Consider the following 17,939-nt stretch of genomic DNA (forward strand, 5'->3'; position numbering starts at 1 on the left):
TCAAGCTTCCCAGCTGGGATTAAGCTTTAACACTGATGCTGGAGGTAAAATTGTGTCTCATAACAGAATGTTTCAGAACAAACACATCAATCTGGTCTGTGGTGCCATCATGTTAACATGTTTAAGCACATAATGTTTAACGTTTCTAGTTTTTGCTGTTACTATTGGTGTCTTTTTAATCACATTTGTTTCAGAAACATCTTTTCTTCTGCAGCCCACGCCTCCAGTTTCAAGCGATTCAAACTTGCCGATCTGAACTTTAACAGTTTGTTCAGATGTCACTTTTCATCCTGGTGATGTATTAACATGTTCAATTAAGTTACATTGTTGTGTTATTAGTTTAGGCAGAACGTCTAATACACCTTATACTGTGACTAGGATAAAGATCAGACCAGGGTTTATGTGGAATAAAGAAATGAGGTGTGAATAAAAACCAAAGAACTTTTATTGCAACTGCACAACACTGGCATAAATAAATTAAAGTCGTCATTTTATTAACATCTGTACCAAGAGTCTTTAGGAACCTGTATTCCTCTGAGGCACAAGTTCCATCTATGTGTAAATACATTTTCTAGTGAGGTATATTGTCTCACACATTGAGCTACAACTTCCTTTAGCATTCTTATTTATTGTTAAAAAAATTCTGGGGTTACGCTGATAAAACACACTAGCCTCTTCATCTGCGCGGTCCTCACAGAACCAGCTCTTCAAATGCTCTCTGGTGGTGGTAGGATGCAGGTGAAAAAATATAAGTGTGCTGAACTTTCGACCGAGGTGTAGACTTGTTGACTGAGGGCTGACCCCACCACACAACTTCACTCAGCGCTAACTTTCAAGAGGGGCCAGCATGTGCGAGATGCCCCTCGAGGATAGCGTCCAACCTTCTTTGAAGCTCTCGTTCACGCTGTGCTGTTTTCTGCCGTTGCCGCTGGCTTCCTGCTTGGGGTGACCCTAGACATCACGCTGCACACTTGCAAAACACCTTGCTCACATTAACTACAGAAGCAAAGAAAGCAGGGTTTTACACTTACTAACGCGTTACTTTGATGCCCTGGAATGCTCGGACTAACAGAAGCCGAGGTAACATCATATCCGTGTCATACCGGGGTAACCCGTGTGAAAATGCAATTTGTTAATCTGACTAGCAGATTCTTGAATGATGGCCAGTGGTAACATACTTAGCAATTGCAAACTCAAGTAGATAAATAAACAGAAGGCCAGCTGACATAACAGAGTCCAAGATGAAAGAACAAAGAAATAAAAGATGGTGAAGAAGTTCCACATTCCTTACAACTAGCACATGTAACAAAAGATCTTTATTCTGCTACAAAGCCAAAGTTTTGACCACACAAATCTGCTCTGTTACCCAGGAGGATCAGTTCTGTAACTAGGCCAATACTGAGAACATACACACAGACACACACTCAGTAGCGGCAAACAGCATTTCATTTTCATCAACCACTTTATCCAGGTCAGGGTTGCAGTGGGTCCAGCTCAATTGGAAAACACTGGGCACAAGGCAGGAATAAACTGGACAGGGCTTCGGTCACACCCTGTCTCAGACATAGCCAAAAATGCCTGCATACACGGCAAGCTGGAGATTCAAACTCTGTGCGCCCTATCAAATGATTACAATCCAAGCAATTGAGGATTAGAGTCCTAGCTCAAGGGACCACTAATAGCAACCTGGCTGTAGTGAGGCTTGAAACAGGAACCTTCTGATTACTAGTCCAATGATCTACCACTGCTCTATAAATAAGTTATTTATAATACAGTCTAATTTTAGCACATTTCATAATGTTATCAATCTGTACATATGTAGCTTGTTTTTAAAGTAAATTAGAATAAATACAAAAATCTATGTAAACATCTTCTGTACCGGTTAAAAAAAGTGTTGAGGATAAAATAAATGCTACACTAAATACTCCAACTGCTGTTGTTTATGCTAAATTCTCTTTCAGTTTCAGTACTAAAAAAGCTTATACTAGCACCAGACAGAAGAGGCACTGAGAGCGCAAACTCAACAGCAGGGAAAATTATTTGGACCACACATAAAAAAAAATGATTGACAAAAAGGAAAAGGACAAAGCAGTGAATTAATTTGAATTTTATGAATTTTAGCATTGAAAGAACCTAGTGTATGTATAGTTGAAGGTAGAGTGTGAATCATTTTTACTCAAACCAATCCTCAAACACACACACACTGGTTAACAAAAAGAAAACAATAGCTACAAAATCAGTGAATAGCCAAATTTGTGTATTTGAAACTGCTAATGTGCATAAACTGCAGAGTTTGGTCCTAAAAATCTTAGCCTCTTATGCCCTACAGATTAAAAGCCCTGATATAGGGCATGTAGCATTCAGCCACAAAACTGTGACACTTTGCTACTTTATGTTAATAGTTATATAGTAAATAAAAAAGTTTTTTTACGTCTTGTTGCTGAAAGACAACCTGCACTAAATCTGTTACCTACTGTTACACCCTACAAACTGACACTGTAAATGATTTTCATCGTATGCACCTTTATTATCCGATGGCAAGTTAACCGACTGTTCTCTGCTGCTGATCTAATTTGCGTTTCAGCATGTTGTAGTTTTCTCTGGTCCCTGATGCACTGGGGTCCAGTTTTAAAGAGAACTCATAATGCTTCTTAGCCAAGACCAGCTTTCCCCAGCGATGGTACAGAACGGCTGCAAGAGCACAAAACAGACAGTTCAACATTAGTCTTCTTCAAGTCTAAATAACTGATCAGAACTCTTCATCCTGCTTCAGTGATTTATGTCAATAGCAAACAGAACAAACACAGAATAATAGGAGCTCTGAAGACAATGTCTTGCAGAGATGAACCCTGATCCGTTTCATCAAAGCAACATGCTTTATGAAAAACCTACCAAGATTGCCATGGCAACTGGCAGCATTGGGGTTGATCTTCAGCGCATTAAGAAAGAAACCTTCTGACTCCTAGAGAGAAAATGAACATCACTTGCAGTAATGGTATATTTTTCACTGTTCATTTAAACTGGTGTATGACATTCATTTGTCTTTATTATGAAATGGTTTGAAGGCTTACTGTATTTAATGCAAGACAACATACCTTGTACTTCTCCTGCTTTCCAAGGACATTGGCTAAAGAGAACATGATTGTGTGGTCTTTAGGTAATATCTTTAGTGCCTCCCTTCCTATCAGCTCTGCTTGAGCCAGGTTGCCTAGAATTGAATAAAAGAAAATTATTTTTGTAGAAATACCACATTTACATTTTCGGCATTTAGCAGACGCTCTTATCCAGAGCGACTTACAGAAGTGCTTCCAAAGTTAAAATGTTCCCTTCTCTGTTAAAAGCGTTTAGATCAGCATTAAAACTGAACCCCAAGTGATGCTGACAATAGGGTTTTAATTTTTTTGTAATCACTGTAACCTCATAATAAACAATTCTGGTATTTATCAAATATATCAGCACACAGACATGATTGGCAAAGTCTTGGGGGCTTAGGCTCCACTATGCACTGGAGTCCACTTCGAAGTGTGTTAGTGTACAGTGCTTAGTGATTCAAAACACATTTAACTTCAAACAGTAGTCTAAAATTTTTTTATATTTTTTGCTGCAAATCTAGTCATCTCCAATTCCCTCTTGTGGAAATCATGCCGCTAGCACCACCACCAACGCTGGCTGAGGAGGGCTACAACCATCACGTGCCTCCTTCTAAACATGCATGAAGGAACACAGAATGTAACATTTCTCTGCACAGCTCCACTACAGGATTGGTCTAACCAAAAGTTTACCTACTCATTTGTGGATTTAAAGAGTAGTGGCGCTACCACCTCATTACTAAGACATGAAGTTAAAGCAGCCGCTTTATGACTTCTGACACATTGCTGGCCACGCCTAAGAAAACCAATCCATAGTAATTAATAAAAATAAAATAAAATGATTGCATTCATGCTTGTTCACATTTGTCAGTACTGTCTAGACAAATTTTTCCTTTTAGAACACGGCTGACTGCTTTAGTTAGCTAATTAGTGTGCAACACAAGGGCTACTGAGTTATTGATCTGGGCGTCAAAACTGACTTTGATCGCAGAGTCAAGCGTCACAGGTCCCATCATACCGGCTGCTCCTTAACTAATTCATGAGGAGCAGAGATTCTCCTCCGCCACGGGAGCCGGCACATGATTCGTGCATTGTGCTCAGCCGCCCTGTCCCACCCTACTGCCTCACCTCAGGCTCGTAAAAAAAGAATTTAATTTTAATTTTTTTTGGTAGTTTTCGTTACTGGAACACAGCTGAATGAAGTGCAGGAAATGCTTGGTGCCAGAATTTTGGAAGGAAAACAGAGCATGCCAAGGCACTTTAGGGTAACCAACCTGGCTAGGAAAGGTTGTGTTTAAAGAAGTATTGTTTGGGAACTGTGGCATTTTCATTTCAAGCACACAAACATTTAATACATTAATTTTAAGCACTGCTGATTTCTGCATTTCTAGTCTAATAATGTAAAGTACTTGGTTATTATTCCACACTACTTATAAATGATCCCAACATTAACAGTATTCTACATTTCTGGTAGACATGGTGTCTAAGACTCTGATTTGTAACATGTAATTCATGCACTTATAGCTTGTGTGTTTCAATAAGACTTGAAAAAATAGTTTTTCTAAAGATGATTTCTCTTAGAAGAGCATTAAATGTGCAATTATACACTTTGCACTCATACGAATTAAGAAAAGTGAAATGTGACATGTTAAGAAAATGCTAATGATATTACAGGGCAGTAAAACACCGGAGTAGCTACTAGAGTCACCCTCCTGTGCTGTGATGAGCTGATGAGGGGAAAAAATGAAGGAAAACTAATTGGTTTAAAGAGTGGACTAATTTATGCGAAAACGCCCCGTGTGCACCTGAAGCTCAGCATCTGTAGAGTGGAGGTTCACACCTTACACATACACACACACACATACACACAGAATGAGAGATGCATCCTGTAGCTATGCTTGGGTGTAAGGGGAGAATAAAACGCGTGAGCAAGTTGATTTGGGAGGTGGCAGAGATCATTTCCTTTCTCCATGTGGGGTCAGTCGAAGACTCAGCTAATGAGAACACTCCAGTTATATTCATATGACACTCTGTGATCCAGACTGACTGAAGACTGAACAGCTAACTTATTTTAAGCTATAAGACAATACCTTTTAAGTTGCATGCTAATTTGAGTATAAAGAGATGATATTTAAATGCAGTAATACTCTAATAATGTAGTTTCCGTGTCTATCAGGATGATGGATGTAATATTTCAGTTAATATAATAATACTTTAGAAACTGATACTCCACATGTGCCACTTTAATTGCTGATATACAGGTTGTAAGCCAGCATTAAACATGTGCGACAGTAATTATGTCTTATTCATGAAAACAGTGACTGTGAGTAGCACACAGCTACCCTTTGCTGTTTAGAGATTTTCACCTGTGTCCAAGGTAAAAGCTAATCAATTCCTTATGTTAATGAACCAGGCAAAAAGGAAGGTACAGTTGGAGAACTGGATATGACCAGATTGGGAGAAGAGAATGAATGCAGCCCTACTCACCAGTGTTATCCAGTAATATAACCATGTTATTCCATGCCAGGCTGTGGTCAGGTTTCAACATTGTGGCATTCTTCCAAGCATTCAGCGCATCCACATGTCGATTCTGGTCAGCATACTGCATCCAAAATGAAAATAAATATCAATCATTTTAATATTAATGGATTATAGTTGCTTTACACAAACACAAAACAGTGTAAAAGCGCTACACTTACCAGTCGCCCCAAATTGTAATAACAATCTGGATACTTCCTTCTGAATTTAATAGCATTCCAATAACTCCTCTCTGCCTCCTCAAACCTTTTCAGGCTGTTTTGCACAATCCCCAGGTTCATCCATGCAGCAGCAAAATCAGGTCTAAATTCAATCACAGTAAATAGTTTGTATGCAATATGATAATGTAGACTTTCTAATCCTGTAGCTGTGTTATATCACATCAAAGCATTACTTTCACCTACTGGATCTGAACAGCTGTAGAGAGAATGTCTTCAGCTTCCTGCAGCTCGTTTCTCTCCTTTAGTATGTTTCCCAAATTGTTCATTGCATGGACGTATTTCGGGTGCAACCTATAAGAAACAATTCAAAATAGGACAAAATGTCATATAATTAAAGTTTTCCAAATGGTAAAATTACTTTACATTCTCAAATAAATATACTAAAATGAATGGAGTTCAGTACAAATATTTTTAAACTGGACTGCCTGTACCATGCTATTCTGAGAAAACTATCGTATATAAAAATATAGGCAGTTGCTGCATGTTCATTTTGTGGACCAGATAGATTCTGAAATATTCCCACTAGAAGTCAGAACAATTTGACAGTTTTTCTGACTGCAGAATACCTGTTAATTCTGTCTTTCATTTATTATTAGAAACATCTGCACAGATTTGCTGTGTACACTAATAAGATACGTTTCTCAGCATGTACCTCACAGCTTCCCTGTAGTACTTGATTGCAGCACTCTGGTTGCCCCGGTCAGCGAGGTTTTTGCCAACATTATAATGGACCTGCAAACAATAAAAAAAAAAAGGTTACAGGCTGTATGACTACACTATTGCATTTCAGATCATTTGAATTAAATCTTAAAATAATACTTCGTTCTTTTTCACTGAAGCTATAAGTCTAATGTAATAGAATATTATAATTTATAATATTTAATATTATGTAATATTATAAACAACTACTGGTGACAGTCAGTATGGATAGTGTTTCTTCAAAATTGTTTGGGCCTTTAGTAAAGATGTTAACAATTGAATTATTTGTCAGTTATCTGTTATCCAGTTATTGTTTAATTAATGCTGAAGTTTAAATTAATTTCCCAAAGTGGAGTTGCAGTCCCAGTTGGAATCAGACTAAGAACACCAATTTGAAACACACTCTTACAAACCTGACTAATGATGCTTGGTAATAAGGTTAACAGAAATTGGCAACATTTGCATCCCTAGTCTTCAGGCTTTTTAATGTCTTCACTGTTCCTCGAACTGTATCTAATAGTGTTAATGGCCATCCTCTTCCTCTTTGACCTTCAACTTATCCATGCATATTTGTTTTTTCTCATAATATGTCCAAAATAAGAAAGCTTAAGTATTATCTAGGCTTCGAGTAAGAGATTAGGTTTTATTTTTTTCAATGATGCATTTATTTGTCTTCTTTGGTATTGGCGAAGACTTTTGAGAGTAACTTGAAGATGTTCAAAAGCATCAAAAAGCATCATTCTTTACTGTCCAGCTTTTACATTCATCAAAAACCAAATAGACTACATTAACCAAAGTTCTGCAATGCTAGGTTAACTAACTTTGCCAAATGCAAAATGTGGCAAACCTGGTACTTAATGTTTAGTTCAAATAAATAAAATCGCAAAGATAGCATTATTAATACTCACGCTGTCCATATTTGTTTTAGAGTACATTACAAGATCCAAACACATTGGACATGGGCTCACCTTGGCGTTGAGTGGGCAGACGGACAAGGCACTGGAGAAGAGGCTCTGCTCAGACCTCCACTGCCCACTGCGCAGGGCACAGCGTGCCACGTTCACACCCAGCAGGGCCAACATGGCCGTGCACAGCAGCTTCTGGAGACAGGTGTTAGGGATGTATGAACGGTTTTGTTCAATGGAACGAGAGCTCAGACTAAAAGCAGCATTAGTTAAAATGAGGTATGGACTGAGGGTGGGGATTAGGAAGGATCAGACAGAGAAATAGTCCAAGCAGGACGTTTACCTTTGGCCTCCTCCAGCGACAACAGCAGTAGGCCACCGCGTAGGCCAGGATGAGGCAGTACCCTGCCGTGGAGAGGTACAGCACTCGCTCGGCTATCACAAATCCCACTCGGAAAAACAGATTACTGGCCGGCAGGAAAGGGATGACCAGCAGCACCAAGCCAAATGTCAAAGTCCTGACAACAAACACAGACATAGATGTCATCTTATGACCAGAATGTGCATGTATTTCACATATAACGTTTCTGTTTTTTAAACAAGATTTTCTTAGCCATATCTGTTTATAAACCACATGAAGTACACTTTTAGATGTCTAGTTGTAGCACATTCTGTAGGCCGGGTATTATCTCCATGTTCCACAACAATCCTGGGGGCTTTTTGAGTTGTTTTCATAATAACAATAATACAGGAAAGCCCTATGCTAGTGCAGCTCTAAAGTACTTTAGCAATGCTATCAGTCAACGGGTAGCTGCATGGATATAAATGGCTAATGTCTGAGGCAAGGAGAGGGGATTTAAGGACAACCAGCCTAGCCATTTAAAGATGTTCTTGTCAGTACCGATATCAAGCTGGAATTAAAAAAAATAGAGGTTTGCATTTGGACAAGCATCTGACATAAAAAATGTTCAAGTCAAGAATGCAGACCAGATCAACTGTGGCGACCCCTTTATACAGAAGCACCTGAAAGAAAAAAATCCTGACACTAAAATGTTTTTGATCACCAGAAAGTAAAGTATCCTGATTAATTAAATTTAATTTTCAAGTTTTACCACTGCTATATACTGGTCAGGGTAAAATCTGGTCCGCTGAAATCACTGGAAGCAACGCATTCTGGACTGGATTCTAATCCAAGGGCCTCGGTCACTGTTGGGACCTTGAGCAAGGTCAAACTCTCAATGCATTCAGCTGTATATAGAAAGATTGTAAACTGCTGAATGTTGTAAATGGAAACTGTGTTGCTACAATATAGCATGGTATGCACTTCATCTATGAACCACATCAACACTGATTGCATTTATTTGGCAAAATCGGTTTTCTCATCATATTATTTAAAACATTTCTACAAACTATATGTAGTACATTTCCAAAAAAAAAAAAAACATAAAGCATTGGGAGAAAATGCTGTGTAAAAAGAATTTGATTCTCACCTCCTTTCACTGCTGTCTGGGGAGCACAGAGCTTGCCTTATCAAGCCAATCAAGCAGGCCCACAGCAGCACCAGCCAGACGATTCTCCAGTCACCGGCTGATTTAATAAGAGGTACACAGCCCATTGACCAATCAAAACACAGCCACCAGGGACACAGCAGCAGCCATGCATTCAAGGAGTAGTAGTAATTATAGTTCACAATCTGCCAATCAAAGAAAACAGGAGGTGTTCAACATCAAAGAGTCAGCAAACGAAAGAAACACAACATGATTCAGGGAGTTGGGGGGGATCTGTCCCCCCATCGGAGTGTGGTGAAGAGATGAAAAACAACGAGTTCAAATGGAGAAAGTTACAGCAACAGATACAATACCAACACAAATAATACACATGAAATGATACATTAGTGTGGTTTCAATTATGTGAACATGACAATAGAAATTAACTAACAATAAAACAATAAGATAAAAAGGAGAATCTTCTTACCCTAAGCAGAACATTTTCCGCAAAAGAAGCTGGGTTGTCGACCTCAGTGAAGGCTGGAGGGCCTGTACCCATAATTCTCCACCTTGCATACAAAAGCAAGGTTCCACCAAAAAGCAGGAGAGCCAACCTGACGAGGAGTCCATTTCTGACATTGGCGATAATCTGAACAGGAGTTTAAAATACAGCATCAAAGAATCAGCAATAAAGTCATTACCACCTCATCTGATTAAACAAAGAAGTGTGAGACACTCTTACATCTGCAGTCTTCCTCCTCATCAGCAGCCTGCAAGTCAGCTCGTAGACGTTCACATTGCAGATCACGAGAATGTCAAATATAGCATTTACTCCCTAGGAAGAGAGCACAGATTCTTGGGTCTACTATAGCTTTAAAAATAATAATAATTTAGATCTATTAAAAAAGCCACCACCATTCCATGTATTTCTCCCAATTTAGTCATTGCCAATTCCCCTCTTTCTTTCTCTTGATGCTTGTACACTATAACCTTGGCAAATACCAAACTACTAATCCAAGTGCCTTGACCTGACATCATGGCTCGCAATTGTACAGCACCAAAGAAACCCAGTCGACCTCGCTCCCGCTCCCACTCCCTCAGACCCAGCCAATTGTGACACACCCGATCAGTATTAAAGCACTACTTGGGATTCGAACTTGACAGCTTGAAAGCCTGAAATTCTGGCAGTGACCAGCTGAGCACCTGCTCCATCGTGCATATGAGCTAACAGATGGTTATGACTTGCTGGTTTGCTTGGATTTTCTTCCAGTCCGAAAGTCAAGTTAGTTTCCTTAGACTGCTAACTACAGATAGGCAGAGTCATGGTTGGAAGGCTTTGCAATACAACACAAGTAACTGCTCACTGTTATGTACTACATAATTACTATTGATGCTTTACATTGTCTTTCAATGTAAACAAACATTGACGGACATACCAAAACAGTAATTCCTTGCTCCTTGCACAGCATGGCCACAGCACAGAGCAAAAGGCTGACTGCTATCCATAACACTGAGAATGTCTTGTCACCACCTCCAAAGAGAATGCAATAAAAGGGTAATTTGTAGATAACATTTATAGCTTTGCTATGAAACAATATACATTTCAGTCAAGTTAAGCATGGGGCATTAATATAGTTAATGACTTTATGTACCTTGAAATGCTTTACAGTATGCGAGAAAGGAGAGTTGAAAAAACAGGGCACATAAGAGATCTGCCCTGCCCACAATGCCAGCCACCTACAACACACAAAGAAAATCCAACACACTAACATTTTAAAGTATTTAAGAGGATGATATCTGATGTATAAACAGATCACAAAACAATCTGGGGCTTATTACAAAACATTTAACTTAAATATAATAATAACATGAATCCCAAAAAGAGGAGTTCAATTTCACTAAAAATGTTAAAACCAAAAAAAAAATGGATTATGTTTCTTTTTAATTTTTTTGTACAGTTAGTTGGTTTAAACTTCTGGTTTAAACATTTCTGGAGGTGGCAAGATAATGGTGCAGGCAGGAGGCTCCCTCGTTAAAGAGTTGTGGTTAGCCCTGGTAGGATTCCTGGTGCAATGGCTATGCATCCTCTGATAAATCTCGTAGGCCAAAGTCAGTGGACTTCCTGCAGCACCCCTCCAGGTTTTGTGATATTCACTTTAAGCCTGATTAAAAAACATTTCTCAAGCCTCATGGTCCAGTGGTCCATGGACAATTATGGACACCACAAACCAGACAGAACTTTTTATCTAGTTGTCATAGTATTGTACGTTTCATGCACATCAAAGCAACAGCGCAGTAAAGAGCATTGCTGTATGAGATGTGTTACAATTCTAATGCATTTATATGACTGTAAGGGACATGTATGCTATGACCTTGGGATTTTAATGATCTTGCAACAGATTTTTTTTCTGTGACAGGGATAGGAAGACAATTCTTTGTCACACAACAAAAGAGGGTGAAAATTTACTTATTTTATATAATATTCAAAAGAAATGTGACATGCTCAAAGTTTTATGGATGCAGAGCTTTAACAGGTAGATGTAAACTCTACCTCAACTGTATGAGATGTTTGATTTAATGACATAGTTCATGAAGCTTTATCTGCAGTACGATCAGAGAAGGATAAACAATCTGCTGTTTACTGACAGACAACATGCTGTGTTATAGTATCTCCGCTACTTACACTTTCTGTATGAACTGGGTGTGCAGCAAAGAACATCGCAGCCAGGACAGAAGCCTTTGGAACATGGGTATGTCTTTTAGAGGTTCCATCACAGCTCAGGTCAGCAATTAATATTGCAAAGACATCGATCATTAACGCTGAGATAACACAGTGAAGGCCGATATTGAGAACGTGGAAGCCCACCGGGTGCAACCCACCAGCCAAGATGTAGTTTAGCCTGAAGACAACACAGCCAAGTCAATAGAGCAGAAGTGTACATCACAGTAGAGAACAGAAGGTGGACCCTGATCAATGTTTTGCATTTTCATAACTGACCATGACATCTCCAGTTCTCACTGAAAGTGCAGATATGCTGAAATCACATGTTAGGTTCAATGGGGGTTACGCTTGTTTTTGTTCAAATCGATATTTGTACATTTATTATAGCGCAGTAGAACTATAAACATTACAATAAAACCTGCCTTACATGTAACAGAAAGAATGTAAATTCAGCACGATACATTTTCAGCAAAGGTTTCTCTTTAGAACCAGAATGGTTCTGATATCCTATAACTTTAATCAACAAAGATGTTTCACTTCATTTCCATGTTTCACACTTGCTTAATTTTAGTCAGGGTCAAATTGGTGGGGCCAATTTATGACACATATAGTGGCAGTCAATGTGTACTTTCTAAAATGCATATTAGTGCTAAGCAATGTTCCTGGTTCAAGCCTCGCCATCACCGAATTGCCACTGTTGGACCCCTGAGCAAGACCTTTAACCCTTGATTGCTTATATTGTACTAATTGTAGGTCACTTTGGAGAAAAGCGACGGCTAAATGTTGTAAATGTAAATGAATGACATGCATGAGATGTGACCTAGGCTACACAGCCCTGATATAGAAAGTATTTATAACAGAGTTCAAATGCCAAAGACCAGACAGAAATTAGCCAAAGGGGAAAAAAATGCATTAGAAAAGATAATACATGCAGCATCCCAATTTAATGCCAATTATTGTTCCTTCTACTAGTAAAATACTTCAGGCCACCTCTTCTGATTTCCAACTGAGAAGTAAATTGCACTACCAAACACTCTCCTTTAATTTATGCAAGGCCATCTCAAAACTATTCTGTACAAACAGGCTGGACTGTAATATTATGTTAATGCACGGAGCAGAAAGAACTACAACACTTCACTTCACGGGCAGGAAGGGAGTGCAGGCAAGCTTACCTGAAGGTGAGAACAGTCAGGGGGCGGTAGGATTTGTGGCTGGAGTTGCTGCTCAAGTTGCTTCCCCAGAAGTCATTTTTCCAGATGTTGCTCAGTGGAGTGGTGGGGTTTAGGTCCTGGAATTGAAGGCAAATGAGACAGCAGATAAATATGACAGTCAGACTGTGTATGAAAAACTTGATTGATTTAGCTAATAGCCCACAAATCTATGATAAGATAAATGATATATAATTTTAACCCTTCATTGCATCGTGTAGCAAATTTGCAACAAATTAAAAAAAAAATCTATTGGTGAGATATATATTTGTTGCATATATGCTACAAATTAAAAATATTGGCATCTCTTAAAAAAAAAAAAAGCTGAATTACAAAATAATTTTTTTTTTTTTACAATTTTTCTGTGTATTTAGTGGCTTTAACAAACAACTTTTTTTTTTTCCACAGAGAAAAAAAAATCATGCAATGAACTTTGAAGGATTAAATAAATATGTTTTTTGAATAAAGCGCTCTGGTGGCACAGCAGTAAAGTACAGTAGCCCACTTCATCTAAGATCCGTGGTTCTCAGTGGTGCTATCGACCAGCTGGGCATCTACATACACACGGGATTGGCTAACAGCCAAGCCGAACAAAAAACCCTTTATGAAAATGCCCAACATGCTGAATACTTCAGCTTGAGACATAATCTGAACATGAAAACCAGTTCAATAGTACAATACCTTATTATTAATAATTGCCTCTGAATCATCAAAGACAAAGTCTCCATCATAGCTGTTGATGAAGCAGATCAGGGCCACAAAAGCCACTAGCAGGCGAGACTGCAGTCCTCCAAGCTTTGGCCAGGGGATGTGCTGATCCCAGTACAGCTCACACAGCGCCATTGTGCCTGCCACTGCCTCGCCATGTACTTCCTGCACACGCTGAAAATAAGCAACACAAAAGTTGAAATAATGAAATAAAGAAACATCACTGACTTTCACATCAGCTAATCTTGTTGTTGATTAAAAGCAGTGTAAAATAGCAAACATAGCAATGACGTAGAACACGAAGATGAACAAACAACATTAGCATAATGTTCAGCAAGTCAATAGCAAACAGTTCACTACAATTAAGGGTCATTCTGCACGTGTCCCTCCTCCATTGTACGGTACCATACAGTACCAAATCCAACACTATCTGAGCCATACCTAATGTGATACTTTCAGTTTCCAACTGCACAAAGATTTTCCTGAAATAAGATGATTTTGCTGAAGGTGAGGCTGTAACTGCATTCTCCACCAAATGCAGAGCACAAATGACACAGTAACAATCAACAAGAGTCGTTACAACAACAGGACAATTTTTTGTTTGTCTCGCTGTGGGTTTTTATGATTTTTTTTAGACACTGCTTCAATTAAATCTATTGCGGTTGGGTTTTACATATGGCGCTTGGATTGTATCACTTCAGTGACTTTACCAAATCACAAGATGCACCTGTTTCTTGTCCCACTCACAGGGCCCAATTCAGTATGCTTGGTCCCTGGTCAAAAAGGGTAACCAAAATTGGCACAAGCACTTAGGTACAGTTCGGGTCACTTGGCAATGGAAATGACCACTAAAGCTGGGGTCACTGATTTAAAAAGTACCATACCATAGGGCAAGGACGGATTAAGGATAGTCTGGGCACCTGGGCAAAGAGTTGCCCAGGGCCCCCCCTCCCCCTCCAAAAACATAAATAAATTAATACATTAAACAACCTGTCAATAACTAATCCTAACACAAGAATCTATTTTATATAAGTTTCTTTCTACTCATCTTTCTTGCAAAGTCATCCACAAATTCATCAAAATTAAGCTGTCTGACCAAATCTGATTCAATGGCCAGAAGTGACAGTGAGTTCAGGCGGTTTTGGCGCATCCTAATCCTGAATGAAATATGAAATATGGTAGCTTGCCTGGCAATTTGTAGGTCCCTAGAAAGTCAATGAGCCATGGTAAACGACTTCTATGGAAGTCAAGGGCCCCATAGCAGGGGCCCTCGTGATCAAGGGCCCTCTAATGGTATGCCCTGCTCTTCTCTAGGGCCCCCTGGTAGGGGCTCTCATAACCAGGGCCCTCTAAAAATATGCCCCCCTCTTTCCTAGGACCCCTAATAGCCAGAAGTCGAAGTCAGAGCAGTGCCACAACGCCTCATCCATTTTCATAAGGGGCCCAAAAGCATGGCTAGGGCCCCCAAAAGCATGGCTAGGGGCCCCAAAAGCATGGCTAGGGGCCCCAAGAGGCCCTGGGGTCAAAGTCCCTAATAGTCAGAGGATCCTTAAAATGGAGGGCCCTCGGAAATAAAAATATATTGTCTCATAAATGTTGATAGGCATCGCAAAATGTTTTGGGCCAGGGCCCCCTGACCTCAAGGGCCCCTGGGCGCTGGCCCCACTGGCCCGGTCAGTAATCCAGCCATGCCATAGGGTACTGTGCAGTGGAAAATGGGCATTGGTGGCCAGTCAGGGCGTGACGTCGCATGTCCAAGCTCTAAAACATTGACTACTTTGAATATCCCACCTACCCACCACAACTATTCACAATGTTTATAGAAAATAGAAAAGTGTTACACATCATGTAAGCAGTGATCTTGGTCTATTTGAAAAACAGCTCCATGGTTGTGAGATTGGAACTGAATTCGTATATACAGGTTAGGTTAGGGTATTGACAGTACAAGATATGAGTATTGACTTGTGTGGCACGCCTACCTACCTCTACATTGGCAGACACTGGCAGTGTTAGTGTTGAGAAGCTAAACTGAAGCTAAATAAACAAACAAAAGTGGTCCGTAAACAGTACATAAATATTACAGACGAACTCGCTTCCATTCCGCGTCATGACTGTAAACGCATTACTACCCGTACTGTAAAGCAGCACACCGGCTAGTAACAAACCAGTGTACACATACACAACACAGTGATAACCTGCTAACCAGCGTTAACTAAACTTAGCTAACTGTTAAACCTGGCTGCATACACACTGCGTCTAATTTACCAGTTTTCTGCAGAAAACGCAAAAACAGAACCAAGTCTGTAAACCTGAGAACGTGGCTAACCGTTAGCCACCTCGTCCGTGTCCGCCCCTCAATCCAACCCTATTACAAATATAATAAACTACATAGGGTGTATAATTCAGCCATGGCACGAATTACAAACTCGCTGGATAGTGCCCCTACATAGGGAGCAAGGATCTGTTTAGGATTCAGCCTTCTCCGTACATGCGCATGCGCTCTTTTCTCGAATAGTAACAATAGGTTCTCCCAGAGCGGTAGAGAGAACAGAGTGGCGACACTCCCATAGGGAACCGTTGGAAAGGGGGCGGGACATTTTTTCTGCGCAGCTTCCGGGTTGTGGAGCTCTGTATAGTTCCAAACATCCCATAGAGCCCCATTCATTTCCACTACTTATCAAACATTTTTAGCTGTTTGTTGCTTTGTTTTAAAAAAATTATGAATTTAATGTCATTAATATACTTAATACTGTTATTGTTTAGCATTTGCTCAGCACTAAATGTTACATGTTTATCTTAATTAATAGGTATAACCCAATTTAGCTTAGTCAGTTAAGCTTAATTAATGACACACGAGTCTTTTCACCTAAAATGAGTTGATTAATCAAGAGTCTTGTTACAGAAATGATCATAAAACATTAGAACCACAATAAATCATTATACTTTTACTTTCATACTTAAGTACATTTGAAGGTAAATTTAGTTTAGTACTTTAGTGGAGGTAAAGAGTATTTTTACTTTTACTACTACTTTTACTGGAGTAATATGTTACCTTGGATATCTCTACTTTAACTCAACTACATGGTTTGTGTACCTTGTCCACCACTTACATTAGACAAAATGAACTAGTGCATATATTCATAATGAATTCATTAATGTATTACATGTAGGAATCAATTATTAATCACTCATGAAATAAGAGATGAATGAATGCTATTTCATGTACCTGCACTATAATGTTTTTGGTACGGTAATGTGTTTATCAATCTGTTCATTCAGTGCAGGTAAACCTTATGAATCCAGCACATGACTTAGTGTTTAGCCAAAATGATTATTATTATGAATCCTCAGGAAAGTGAAGGGAGATTAGTTTATGCAAAAAACAAAACATAAAAAACTTTAATGTCTATACTGTATATTGTCTCTACTACTTAATGATATCGCATTATGTAATGTATGCTAATATAATGTACTGTGTGTTAACAAGAACGACCTATTAACAAATCATTATAAACATCAATCTTCCACTTTATGGTTGCAGTAAGATGCAGTAAATGTAAACGCAGTTGAAAATACCCAGAAATTGTACAAATGTTTATTATTTGCCGTTTAATATTTCATTTACTGCTGCCTGTCCCATTTGAGAACATGACAGCGCCGAGTTTGTTTGGAACTATTGAGGGTTACATGAACCACGTGACCGCGTAGCGGCGAGATCAAGGAGTGTCGCAACTCTCTCTATCTACGGCTCTGGGTTCTCCTATCCAGAGGCGAGAACAACTTTTCACTGGAAGCATGAAGAAATGAAAAATAGCTTCCTGGGATACATTCTGGACAGAGTGGCAATCCAAACATTAAATACATTTTAAATAAATACATTTATTTAAATGTGAAAATTACTGACAATATCAAAATAAAACCTGCTGTTTTGTAATTATCTGTCCATCCATAACACATCATACATACATCTATCTTAATAACAATTTATATATTAAAAATGCAGATCAGTAAGGTTTACAGTACAACTTACAAAACTACAACTAGGGAGAAAATGTACTTAAAAATAAGTTCAAGCAATAAAAAAAGACTGTTAAGCCCTCAGATGTCATACTACTGTGATAAATACAGCCACACTGTCTTGGGTGTACTTGGAAACTCATTTTTACTTAACACAGTCTGCTGCTGCATCAATAAAATGCTAACTGAAACTCGCGGAAGCCAGACATCAATATTGATTGACCAAAAGACAGTGGAAATGTGCTTTGGTCAGAGGACTTTATGTTTCGGCTTGTTTTCAGGAAAAGCAGATGCCAAGTTCTCAGTGATAAAAATGAAAAGGACCATCCAGACTGTTACCAGTGA

At 39.1% G+C, this 17,939-nt stretch overlaps 1 protein-coding gene across 3 annotated transcripts; it reads right to left on the reverse strand.

Moving 5' to 3' along the window:
- Positions 1-473: 473 nt before the first annotated feature.
- Positions 474-15,634, reverse strand: tmtc4 (transmembrane O-mannosyltransferase targeting cadherins 4). 3 transcript variants are annotated; one of them, XM_063006437.1, is made up of 19 exons: positions 15,561-15,634; positions 13,551-13,751; positions 12,834-12,949; positions 11,623-11,839; positions 10,592-10,676; positions 10,376-10,470; positions 9,682-9,774; positions 9,427-9,588; positions 8,943-9,145; positions 7,796-7,970; positions 7,516-7,647; positions 6,501-6,580; positions 6,032-6,139; positions 5,789-5,930; positions 5,577-5,691; positions 3,096-3,208; positions 2,893-2,962; positions 2,523-2,691; positions 474-970 (listed from the first exon to the last, which is right to left on the reverse strand). In XM_063006437.1, exons 2-18 carry the CDS (start codon positions 13,710-13,712, stop codon positions 2,543-2,545), a joined length of 2,217 nt encoding a protein of 738 aa, XP_062862507.1. In that variant the 5' UTR covers positions 13,713-13,751; positions 15,561-15,634; the 3' UTR covers positions 474-970; positions 2,523-2,542. The 3 variants fall into 3 exon arrangements, with proteins under 3 accessions (XP_062862507.1, XP_062862506.1, XP_062862505.1); XM_063006436.1 differs by having other exon boundaries at positions 474-996; XM_063006435.1 differs by lacking the exon at positions 474-970 and having other exon boundaries at positions 2,504-2,691.
- Positions 15,635-17,939: the final 2,305 nt, after the last annotated feature.

This window comes from Trichomycterus rosablanca, chromosome 12 (assembly GCF_030014385.1).
Source record: "Trichomycterus rosablanca isolate fTriRos1 chromosome 12, fTriRos1.hap1, whole genome shotgun sequence".
Taxonomy (NCBI): domain Eukaryota; kingdom Metazoa; phylum Chordata; class Actinopteri; order Siluriformes; family Trichomycteridae; genus Trichomycterus; species Trichomycterus rosablanca.